Below are 10,952 nucleotides of genomic sequence, written 5' to 3'. Positions count from 1 at the left end.
ATACATCCTACATAAAGATACATTCCAAATCAATCAAACACCTAAACATAAAAATAAACCTCAAAACTACTAGAAGAAAATACCAGAGAATAATTCATAATTTAGAAACCTAAACACAACACAAAACCAAGAAAGTATAAAGGGAAATATTGCTAAGTCTGAGTTTAAAACATATGTAAAGGTACTATGCATAAGGAGTGAATGACTAATTACATACCAGGAAAAATAGTCTGTGTGTATACACCCATTATTTACCCCACAGGCAACCACCTCATAAGCACCTCAAAGCAAACCCTCCAGGAAACTAAACACATATACCACCTTCCATCTCCCAGGACCCTGATCTCCTTCTGGGCAGACATCCCTGTTCAGCCTATTCATCTGTAAGCCTTCACTCCTGTCTGTGGTAAGCCAGGTTGTTTAAGAATGGCTGTCAGAATGGGTTATCCTTTCCCATCTCTTAAAAGATGTTCTCCACTTAGGAGACGAGGGAATTGAGAAGAATGAAGTGAAATTGTTTGTGTTGGGGTGGTTGAAAGATCCGTAATGAGGAGAGGACAAGTGTTATCAGGCGAGTGCAGCAGGCCCTGGTTATCAAGAGAGCCCAGAGCTGGTGGTGGTCAGAATGTTGGGGGAATAGTCTTAGCTCCTGCTTCCAATTTCCATCTTTCTTGAGATCTCTCCATGAGTTCTTCTGTCTCAGCCTCTAAGTAGCAGTTTCCCTGGTAGGGTTGTGCACTTGGCTACCATCGACCTTTGCAGCAAAACCTTCCTTTAGCTGAACAGGATTGAGGAGAAAACACGTGTTTTCAACCACTGAAGACCGCATAATTGGCTGGGTCTGCTAGGCCTTTTCGTGGATTTTTGGTTCTTCTGCTCTCACTGCTTCGCGGAGTAATGGCATGTGGACAGCAACTACAGGATCAGTAACCTGCTTTCCTCCTTTAAGTCCTGGGGGGAAGCCATGGACTCCACCAGGTCTGCACCCCTGAAAGAACCACCAGAGGTAAGCCACTATTGCTGCGTCTAGTTTTTCAAGGAAAACCGAGGTCTGGAGGGAAGGGCTGTTTTATTTCTGGGCTGTGTATGAGCAACTCGGTGTTTTTGAAGAGAGGGGAAGTGGACATACAATGGATGTGTGGTGAGTCACGAGACAGCCAGGGGTCTGGGAATTAAACTCTGGCGTCCTGACTCCCAGCCCAGCAACACTAACTGCTTCTCCACTCTGCCTTTCTAGTGTCTAGTACACTGGTTTGTGTCACTGAACTGTGTTTACTCTTTGTTGACTGCAAGAGCCCTAAAGAGCAAGATAGATGACAGCTTGGCAAGAAAGTCAAACGTCAGCAATCTCCTGGGCTCTTGGCCAAGTTTCTATTCCAGGCAACCGCTCCCGCCCTCGCAGTGGTTGACGTAACCCAAGCTCCAGCCCCGCCCCAACTAGGGGCCAGGCCCCTCCTACATCTTGACTACAGTTTTAAAACCAGACTCGAGTGTCGAGGATTGGTTCTGCTTCAAAACAAAAGGGAGGGGTAATACTCGCTGCGGGCATCCTTGCACCCTTAGGCAGCAAGGCTGGTTTACCGGTTCGGGTCTCGTGTCGGGGCCACCTCGGTGTCTCGGGCTGCTAAAAAAAGCCCCTGGAGGGTGCCAGCCTGGTAATAAAGCAGTGACTACAGTGTAGAGATGGCATAATCATTGCAACAATAAGAGCCGTAATTAGGCTAACCGCCATCCGCCTCTGCCCTGGCAGTCGTCCTGACTCACCCCGACGGCACGCGAGGTCGTGGAGGGAGAAACTGAGCCAGGGGTGGAACCAGTAGGCTAGAGGGACGAGCCGCCCTGAACTATTCAGCTCTCCAGGTCCAAAACCTCTTGTCTGGGATCACGCTAGGGGGCCAAACACAGAAACACCCACAAAGCTTGATTATGTTGTAAACCCCTCCCCTTGGGTGACTGCCCCACCCCCAGGCCCCGGGAAAAGACCCGCTCAGCGCTCGGAGACTGGGAACCAGACTACAGCTCCCTTAGGTCTTTGCGCGCAAACGCGCGCTCCTGGCCTACGCCCCGAAGCCACCTGCACCGCGATGCCTCCTGGGAGTTGTAGGTCGGTGGCAAACTTTCCGGGGAGCTACCAGGCTCAAGGACTCTATATCCCGTGATGCTCCGCGACTGTTTCTGACGCGACCCGGAGGCTTGGGCAGGGTGGGGGCGTGGCCTGAGCAGGGCCCCACCCCGCTCTCCTCTGGCTGGCCGGACGCGGCAGTGGAGTGGGGGCGGCGGCGGCGGCGGCGGCGGCGGCGGTGGTGGCAGTGGTGGCGGGGGGGGAGGGGCCGGGCGGGGGGCTGGCGGCAGCGGCGGATGGACTCGCGAGTATCGGAGCTGTTCGGCGGCTGCTGCCGGCCCGGAGGGGGCCCGACCGTAGGCGGAACCCTCAAGGCTAGGGGCGCCGGCGGCAGCAGCAGCTGTGGGGGCCCGAAGGGGAAGAAGAAGAACGGAAGGAACAGAGGGGGCAAAGCCAACAACCCCCCGTACCTGCCCCCCGAGGTGAGCACCTGAGAAGTAGCGGGGTGAGAGGAAACCACTCCTTCCGGTCCCAGGACTCCGAGAAGGCGGGACAGAAAGGATTAGTACCCCCTTCCGGTGCAAAGACCCCCGGGGGGAGGGGGGAGGAGAACCCTTCTTTCCGGTACTGTGACCCCAGGGAGGAGAGACAGATAGGGCTTCCCCTCCGCTGTCAGGACGCCAGGGAGGAAGAGTGGGGAGGGGGGATTTCCCCACTCAGATGTAGGAAACTCCGGGAGAAGTGGGGGAAGGGGTCCCACCCTCATCCCCTTGGGAAGAACAGAGTAAGATGCCTCGGCCCCCCTCCCTGTGCTGCAGCAGGAGAAGGGAGACTGCGTCCTGGAGTTAGAGTTTTCTAAACGGCCGTGAAAAGAGTGATGTGTTCCTTCCCTATCCCTGAGAGTACACACACACACACACACACACACACACACACACACACACACACACACACACTGTCCTGTGGGACACCCTCCACCTACCTGCTCCCTCTGTCCCTAAGACAGACAATAACTGCTACATTGTCCCTTTTAGAAAAGGAGGACTATGGAGAAGAGCCTTATCCAGTGGTTATCAAACTTTAGCATGTATCAGAATCACCTGGATTGCTGCCCCTAGAATTTCTGATTTAGTGAGTCGGAGGTGGCTCATCTGCGTTTCTTACAAGTTCCCAGGTGATGGTAATGCTGCCGGTCCTGGGACCACACTTTGAGAACCATTAGCCTAGACCATCATCCTTATACTACTTTTCTGAAGCTACACATCCTAATTCTCATCTCCAGCAAAATGATAAAAAGGAAGGTCTTTATTGGTGGGAAAAGAGCTCCCTTATACTCCATGAGGTGGAGATTATGGGTGAAGACCTGTAAGAGCTAGGAGTCAAAGGGCCTTGAAGGGATGGGATGATGATAGGAAGGGGAGAGGAAAAATAAAATGGCCAGGGAGGATGAGTGCAGAAATGCAAGACAGGTAGAACAGGCAAATCTCATATCCTTTTGCACCCTAGAGGGGAAGGCTCAGGCAACAGGATGCTTCTGTGTTGGGTTGTCTGGTTTGTGGAGCCTGTCTCCTTCATTATATCTTCTGAGTTTCTTCGCTTCATCTCAGCCCCAACTCTGGAGCCCTGTTTCTTTTTCACACACCCTTCTCTCATGGGGCATGTAGTGACCAGTGCTGAGCTCACCCTTTGGCCCTAGTCCAGAACCTCTTGCAACCTCTTACTCTTGATGTCATCAGCTGAGAGGGGTGGGCAGGAAGGAAATTGTGTCTCCCAGACCAGTGGCAAAGAATGGACTCAGCAGTCTGGACATGGAGAAGACAGACTTTTGGGGACAGCAGTTTGAGGCTGTAGGGAGAAGGAAGGGGAATGATCTTGCATCTAGGAAGAACATGATTCCAGTGATCAAAAAAGCTTTTGTTCCTGGCTTAGATGGGTGACTGTGTTCTCAGAGGCTTTTCCTTCATTGGGGTTGAGTAGAGGGCTGGTCTGCCAGTGACTTTTGACAGGTGGCATTTGCTTAGCAGGTGAGGCTGAGGTTTCCTGCTCTCTTAAGTCAGCTGCCCAGACCCCAGTGGGAGTCAGGGAGAAGCAGAGGTTAGGTCTGGATGGTGTGTGGTAACTGTCCCCTTTTTCTTTATAGGCTGAAGATGGAAACATCGAATATAAAGTAAGTCTTAGGCTGGGGAGGGCAGGTTGTCCTTGCTGGTGTGGGTTGATTTCTTTAAGATCTTTCTAACTTCATGATCTATAGTAATTTAAGGATGTGGTTCAGGGTAAGGGCTCTGTATCTCATTCTGTTGGAGAGGGACTTACTGTTAGAGGAGGTCAGGGATGAGGGGGTTAAGAGAGAAGGGAAGGCTCTGGTCCTTGCAGCAGGACAGATGGAGAGCACACAGGTTTAGAAGGAGCATCTCTGATTTACCTTCTCATGATACCCCCCTGCCCTAAGCTGAAGCTGGTGAATCCATCCCAGTACCGTTTTGAACACCTGGTGACACAGATGAAGTGGCGACTCCAGGAAGGCCGTGGTGAGGCCGTCTACCAGATTGGGGTAGAGGACAATGGGCTGCTGGTAGGGCTGGCCGAGGAGGAGATGCGGGCCTCTCTCAAGACCCTGCACCGGATGGCGGAGAAGTACGCTTCCCCTTTCCCTTGGTTCTCCTTTCCCTAACTCTGGGGAGTACTCACACATACCCAGTCACCTACGGCCTGAGGGGCCACGGAGGGACTTTTCTTCTGCTGCCTTTTCTTGACAAAGAGCTAAAGTGGGTAGGGTTAGTTTTCTTGGATTCCCTGCATTGGACTCTGTCTTTTTTGCTCCTTGACTTAAGGTTTGTTTGTTTAAAGGGAGATGTAGATGTGGGATAGATTGGAAGGGGGTAGGAAGTGAAGTGAAGCGTTGGAAGCTCTGTGGGAGGTATGGGAAGGCCATTGGCCCAGAGTCAGGATGGGCAGGGAGGGGAAGTACAGGTGAGATGTGGCAGCTGTGGCCTTGCCGTGACAGAGTTGGGGCAGACATCACTGTTCTCCGGGAGCGCGAAGTGGACTATGATAGTGACACGCCCCGGAAGATCACGGAGGTGCTGGTACGGAAGGTCCCTGACAACCAACAGGTAAGTACATGCCCTACCCTGCCTCTCACACCCATGCTCCCTGTGGTGGCAGGCTCTTCCCTGGCCTGGGATCCTGGGGGTGTCCAGTTCAATGTTTGGTCCCCAGGGAGTGCCACTGCCCTTGACCTAACCTTCAGTGGAGGAGGGGAGAAATTGGACCCCTTACCTCTGACAATTCTTCGCAGTTCCTGGACCTCCGTGTGGCCGTCTTGGGCAATGTGGACTCAGGGAAGTCGACTCTGCTTGGAGTCCTGACCCAGGGAGAGCTGGACAATGGGCGGGGCCGGGCTCGGCTCAACCTTTTCCGCCACCTGCATGAGATTCAGTCTGGACGAACCTCCAGCATCAGCTTCGAGATCCTGGGCTTTAACAGCAAGGGAGAGGTGCATGCAATCAGCGGGACCCGGTGGGGCCAGACTCTGAGGATGGGATGGTAGTGGTGAAGGACAGAGTTAGAGGGCAGAGTGTGGAAACTTTCTGGAGTAGTGTAGACAAAGGCCCTGAGGGCGCTGAACCAGCTCTGACCTCCTTAGAAACCAAGTGGGTAATCAACTGAACTAAATTCGAAGTGGGGCTCAGGGTTAAGAGGCAGGGCCACCCAGGGACTGGTTTAGGTCCTGGCAACTCTTGAAGGGTTGGGGAGGCTGGCAAGGGGCACTGAGAGCCCTGGGCTCTGGGCCAGGTGGTGAATTACAGTGACTCACGGACGGCAGAAGAGATCTGTGAGAGCAGCTCCAAGATGATCACCTTCATCGACCTGGCAGGCCACCACAAGTACCTGCACACCACCATCTTCGGCCTCACCTCATACTGCCCTGACTGTGCCCTGCTCCTCGTCAGCGCGAACACTGGCATTGGTACGAGGCATGGGGGTGGAGACGGGGCCGGAGGCGGGTGCTGACTCCCTGCCCCAGGCCTCCTCACATCTGGGAGGAGTGAACCCTGCTCTTGCTCGCTCTCCTCGCTCCTGCGTTCTTACTTTTCTTGCTGCCTGCCTTCCTTCTCTGAGCAGCTGGCACCACAAGGGAACATCTGGGGCTGGCACTAGCCCTGAAGGTGCCCTTCTTCATCGTGGTCAGCAAGGTAGACCTGTGTGCCAAGACCACAGTGGAGAGGACAGTACGCCAGCTAGAGCGGGTCCTCAAGCAGCCTGGCTGCCACAAGGTCCCCATGCTGGTCACCTCCGAGGACGATGCTGTCACTGCTGCCCAGCAGTTTGCCCAGTCCCCCAAGTAAGCCTTTCTCACTCCAGAGCCCTGATCCACAGGGCCCCAGGGCCCGGGTTCCCCTCAAGATTAGACCAGTTCTGGCTCAGTTCTGTCATTCTTCAGGTTGGGATCGTGGGAGGCAGTCTTTGCCAAAGGCCGGACCCTTTCCCCAAGCCAGCCTGGAGCTTTGCTAATGCCTGGGGCCCTGGAGGCAAAGTGCTGTGCCAGGCCTTCACCGTCTCCCTGGCTCTTGGATGAGCTTCACATGCCACACTCGTGGCTGGCTCACAGAGGGGGTCCAGAGCTCCTAAGAACATTAGCAGATTGGAGAGAGGAGCCCCTTGACACCCAAGATATGCTCACCTTTCCGTGTACAGGGCTCCAGCCTCTGCTTCCTGTTGGACCTTTCCTTATCTGCCCATTCCATACCTCCCTCTACAGTGTCACCCCCATCTTCACACTATCTAGTGTGTCTGGAGAGAGTCTGGACCTGCTTAAAGTCTTTCTGAATATCCTGCCACCACTCACCAACAGCAAAGAGCAGGAAGAACTCATGCAGCAGCTGACAGAGTTCCAGGTAACTGTCTGAATGGACAGTGAGCTGGGGGACTGGGAGGGACTAATTCCGAGTCCTGAGTCTGTTTCAAGATTTTGGACCTTCCAGCCCTGCTTGGCAGCCCGTTGATAGAATCTTCTTTGGCTTCAGGTGGATGAAATCTATACAGTACCAGAGGTGGGGACAGTTGTTGGAGGGACACTTTCCAGGTGAATTGCCTTTCTTGTTATCCACCCCACTCAGCCCTCACCTGCCCATACTCTTGATGTCTTCAGAGGAGACCCTGGAGTTGAACAGAGCCCATCTAAAGGATGTGCTTGGTTGTAGGTTAGGCTTTCACCATCAGAAGAGCTGGAGAAAGCTCATATGTTGGCTTGTCAGGGGAGAAATAGTATCCCTGCTTACTGGGAATCTCCTTGGGCCCCAGGAGGAAAACTAGCATATTCAACTGACTTCATCTCCAGCTAGGGAAGTGAGAGGTCCCTTAAGACTTCCCAAAGCTGAGGATGAAACCCAAGGGATGATTGCTTTTTCAGGGATCAAGGTTCAGCATCAAACCAGCAGGTACCTATCTTCCAGCCATTACTTCTGGCCTTTCTTGATATTAGCCTTCAGTCTGAACTCTGGACTGGGGCAAGGCGATCATCTCCCCTGCCTCCAAGTCAGAATTTAGGGTCTCTTTCCCCCATTGGAGGGACTTAATCTTAGAAGGGAAGGTCCTGGTAGGGAAGTAGGTAGAGGGGCATAGGCTGATGCTGTGCCACCTGCCCTCTGGGCTGCAGTGGGATTTGCCGTGAGGGGGACCAGCTGGTGGTGGGCCCCACGGATGATGGCTGCTTCCTGGAGCTGAGAGTATGCAGCATCCAGCGCAACCGCTCTGCCTGTCGTGTGCTGCGAGCTGGTCAAGCTGCTACGTTGGCCCTCGGAGACTTTGACCGTGCACTCCTTCGCAAGGTGAGGTGGGAGGGTCGGTGGGAGAGGGAATACAGTGAGAATGCCTGGGAGACTGGCTGTTTGAATGAGAAGCACCTGTCTAAGGTGCTTCAGAGGCACTCAAAGGAAACATGGTCTCTAACCCAAGGAGCTGGTTACACAGACTGTCCATGTATAAAAAGGCTTAGAATACTGATAAAGCACAGATCACTGAATAGGAATCACTGTGGTGCAAACTGAATATCCAGGACCCTAAAAATGCTAAGCGTTAGAAGGGTTAGAGGACATGAAAGCTGAGTAAGGAAGGGTTCCCTCCAAGAGGAGGATTTTTAAATATTGTCTTCTGAGGTTTTTGTGTCTGAAGTTCTAGAGGAGGAGAAGTTCAGGAGCTGTAAAGGGTGTGAGGGTGGTGGGGGAGGAGAGACTAAAGGGCTCTGCCCTTCCTGGGTCTGGGGTCTGTGCCTCCCCAGGGCATGGTGATGGTGAGCCCAGAGATGAACCCCACCATCTGCTCAGTGTTCGAGGCCGAGATAGTCCTGCTATTCCATGCCACCACCTTCCGGCGAGGTTTCCAGGTGACGGTACATGTGGGCAACGTACGTCAGACGGCAGTGGTGGAGAAGATCCACGCCAAGGTGAGAGGGACCCAGCCGTGCCCCCATTTCCTGGGGAAAGTCAGAATTCTCCTGCTTCCAGAAAGGAGGGAGGCCTGTCCCCAGACTCAGAGAGAGCTCCCTGATCCCACACAGAGGACAAAGCCCCACCTTGGGTGGGTAGAAGCCTGATAGGCCCCTGAGGGTGGATAGCTGAGGCCAGTAGAGACAGGAGGTGCTGTCCAGGCCCAGTGACCACATGTCTGCTGCAGGACAAGCTGCGGACGGGGGAGAAGGCAGTGGTACGTTTCCGCTTCCTGAAACACCCAGAGTACCTGAAGGTGGGCGCCAAGCTGCTGTTCCGGGAGGGTGTCACCAAGGGCATCGGCCATGTCACTGATGTGCAAGCCATTGCAGCAGGAGAGGCCCAGGCCAACATGGGCTTCTGAACCCCTCCAGGCAGGCACAGCTCTATTGCTGTCCCTACAATACATAAGGTGACTTCCGGCCATGCTGCCCCACCATTGGCGGCTCTGTGTGTTCATAGGCTAGGGAGAGAGAGGTGCTCTCTGCTACTTGCTCCCTGCCACCTTTTCTGGAGAGATGCCAAGCTTGGTGTGGCCAGGAGGGGCAGTCTTAGGGAGAAGACAGGAGAATTCAGGGCAATGCTCGGCAGCTGTGTGTCCACCTGGTTGGCTCATCAAGCCCGGCAACCCCACGGCCTGTCTATGGAGGGAGCTGACGCCGCCTCAGCCCCACTGTCAGGACTGGGCATGATTCACCGGTGTGGTCCCTGCACGTCAGAAATTGTCAAAACAACTGGGGGTGGTCCTCGAAAGCACTCCTTTTTCTATACCTCTTCTCAAGGCCATGTAAATTGCCCATCTCTACCTGACTGTGGACAAAAGACACCTGCCTCTGGCCGTCTGGTGGCCCAGGGTCTGAAGAAATGGCACAGGGACAGTGAATGGCAGTGCTCCCAACCTGTGCTGAGACATGAGGTCTGCTCCTCAGCTTTCTCTCCCTTCCCTTCTTCACTCAAGGGCCATGTCCCTGGTTTTTCCTCTCAAAGGCCCCACAGGTGCTATTTGTCGTGCTGGCCCAGGTGTGGGGCCGCCAAGCTAAGGCTTGGCTTACCGAAGGTCAGCTGCATGTCAATCAGTCTCGTCCCCTCCTCTGCAGTGATCTGTTGGTTTTAATGCTGGATCAAACAGTATGTTTTACTTTCCCAGACCTGTCTGGGGCCCTGACCCACAGCTCCCCATCCTGCCACCCTCACCTCCCTTCCTGCCTCCACATTAGTTCTCTCTTGTTTTAGTGGTTTGCAGTGAACATCCCTTTCCCTCTGTTGCAGGGAACCTGGAGGAAAGGGAAAGATGTTGCCATATTTCCTATTCTTTAGGGCATGGATTCCCTCCTTTTCCTTTGTTAATGTCCTGGGTTCCCATGGACTCAGGGATTTGTTGGTTGAGGTTTCTCTGCATATATATACATATATATATTTAAATACACATTATATATATTGTACAGAATAAAAATGTTTTATTGAACACACTGTGCTTATGCTTAAGACCCAGGCTTATCTTCCAGAGCTGGATTCCTCTCCAGGATTGGAGATGAGTGAAACCTTTAAACTGCTGAGCCCTGAATGGGGAAAGAACCAATCTGATAACTCATTCACCCTTCTTCCTTTCCTCTCCCTGACGTGTGATCAGTGTTCCAGTGCTGTGACCCAAGAATTCTGGCCTGTTTTGCATCATTCTTTGAGCAGAATAGAAAGTGAAACTGCTGCCTTTTCAGCTAAGATAGGTAACCACCCTGTACTTAAGGAGTTAGACACTTGCTAATGGTCACAATGGTAAGGAGGCTGCTACTATATCCTGTCAAGAGATTGGAGATAAGCATGGCACCTACAGAATTTACAGACATGCAGTCTGGTCCTCTCACTTTTCTTAGCAATACAAAATAGCCTGAAGTGAGGTTTACATAGTCTTAACTGTCTTGGAGCTATGAGGACCACCTGGCCAAACCTCTGTCCCTTATTCCTAGTTTTTTCAGAGTACCTGACTACCACATTTTATGGGTAGAGAAATATGGCCCAAGTTTAAAGTCAACTGCAAAAAGCAGGGAGTACATTTTCAGTAGTGATCCTTGCAAAAGAAATTTAATGATAAATGTGGTCCAAGATCCCATGGGCATTCTGCTTCCAGGGTATTAAAGTGATAGCCTCCCCACCATTCAAGCTCAGCTACTTTTTAAATATCACTGGTTTGACTTGCCACTAAGTAGCCTGTGGTTGAGGAACTTCCTCCTGGTGTTGGGAACTAAGAGCTGTTTACTTCCTTCTGTACAGTTGCTGATAAAACAGTTGAGGGAAGGTTATATTCAGCAAAAAGGTCCTATAGCTTTCACCCAACACTGACCTTTGCACGCCTGTCTGCTGTCCCCTCCACAGGCTCATTGCCAGTATGCTGGGGCAGGGCTGCC

At 52.9% G+C, this 10,952-nt stretch overlaps 1 protein-coding gene across 2 annotated transcripts; it reads left to right on the top strand.

Moving 5' to 3' along the window:
- Positions 1-272: 272 nt before the first annotated feature.
- Positions 273-10,017, top strand: GTPBP2 (GTP binding protein 2). Of its 2 annotated transcripts, XM_032463143.1 has the most exons (13): positions 273-406; positions 779-1,006; positions 4,203-4,229; positions 4,512-4,696; positions 5,067-5,175; positions 5,361-5,558; positions 5,858-6,032; positions 6,188-6,407; positions 6,825-6,960; positions 7,090-7,148; positions 7,722-7,893; positions 8,343-8,507; positions 8,738-10,017. In XM_032463143.1, exons 2-13 carry the CDS (start codon positions 965-967, stop codon positions 8,912-8,914), a joined length of 1,665 nt encoding a protein of 554 aa, XP_032319034.1. In that variant the 5' UTR covers positions 273-406; positions 779-964; the 3' UTR covers positions 8,915-10,017. The 2 variants fall into 2 exon arrangements, with proteins under 2 accessions (XP_032319034.1, XP_006190756.2); XM_006190694.2 differs by lacking the exons at positions 273-406; positions 779-1,006 and adding an exon at positions 2,315-2,544.
- The last annotated feature ends 935 nt before the right edge of the window (positions 10,018-10,952 follow it).

Source organism: Camelus ferus, chromosome 20, assembly GCF_009834535.1.
Source record: "Camelus ferus isolate YT-003-E chromosome 20, BCGSAC_Cfer_1.0, whole genome shotgun sequence".
Taxonomy (NCBI): Eukaryota; Metazoa; Chordata; class Mammalia; order Artiodactyla; family Camelidae; genus Camelus; species Camelus ferus.
The sequence above is the reverse complement of the archived record's forward strand: the minus strand, read 5'-3'. Positions and strand labels throughout refer to the sequence as shown.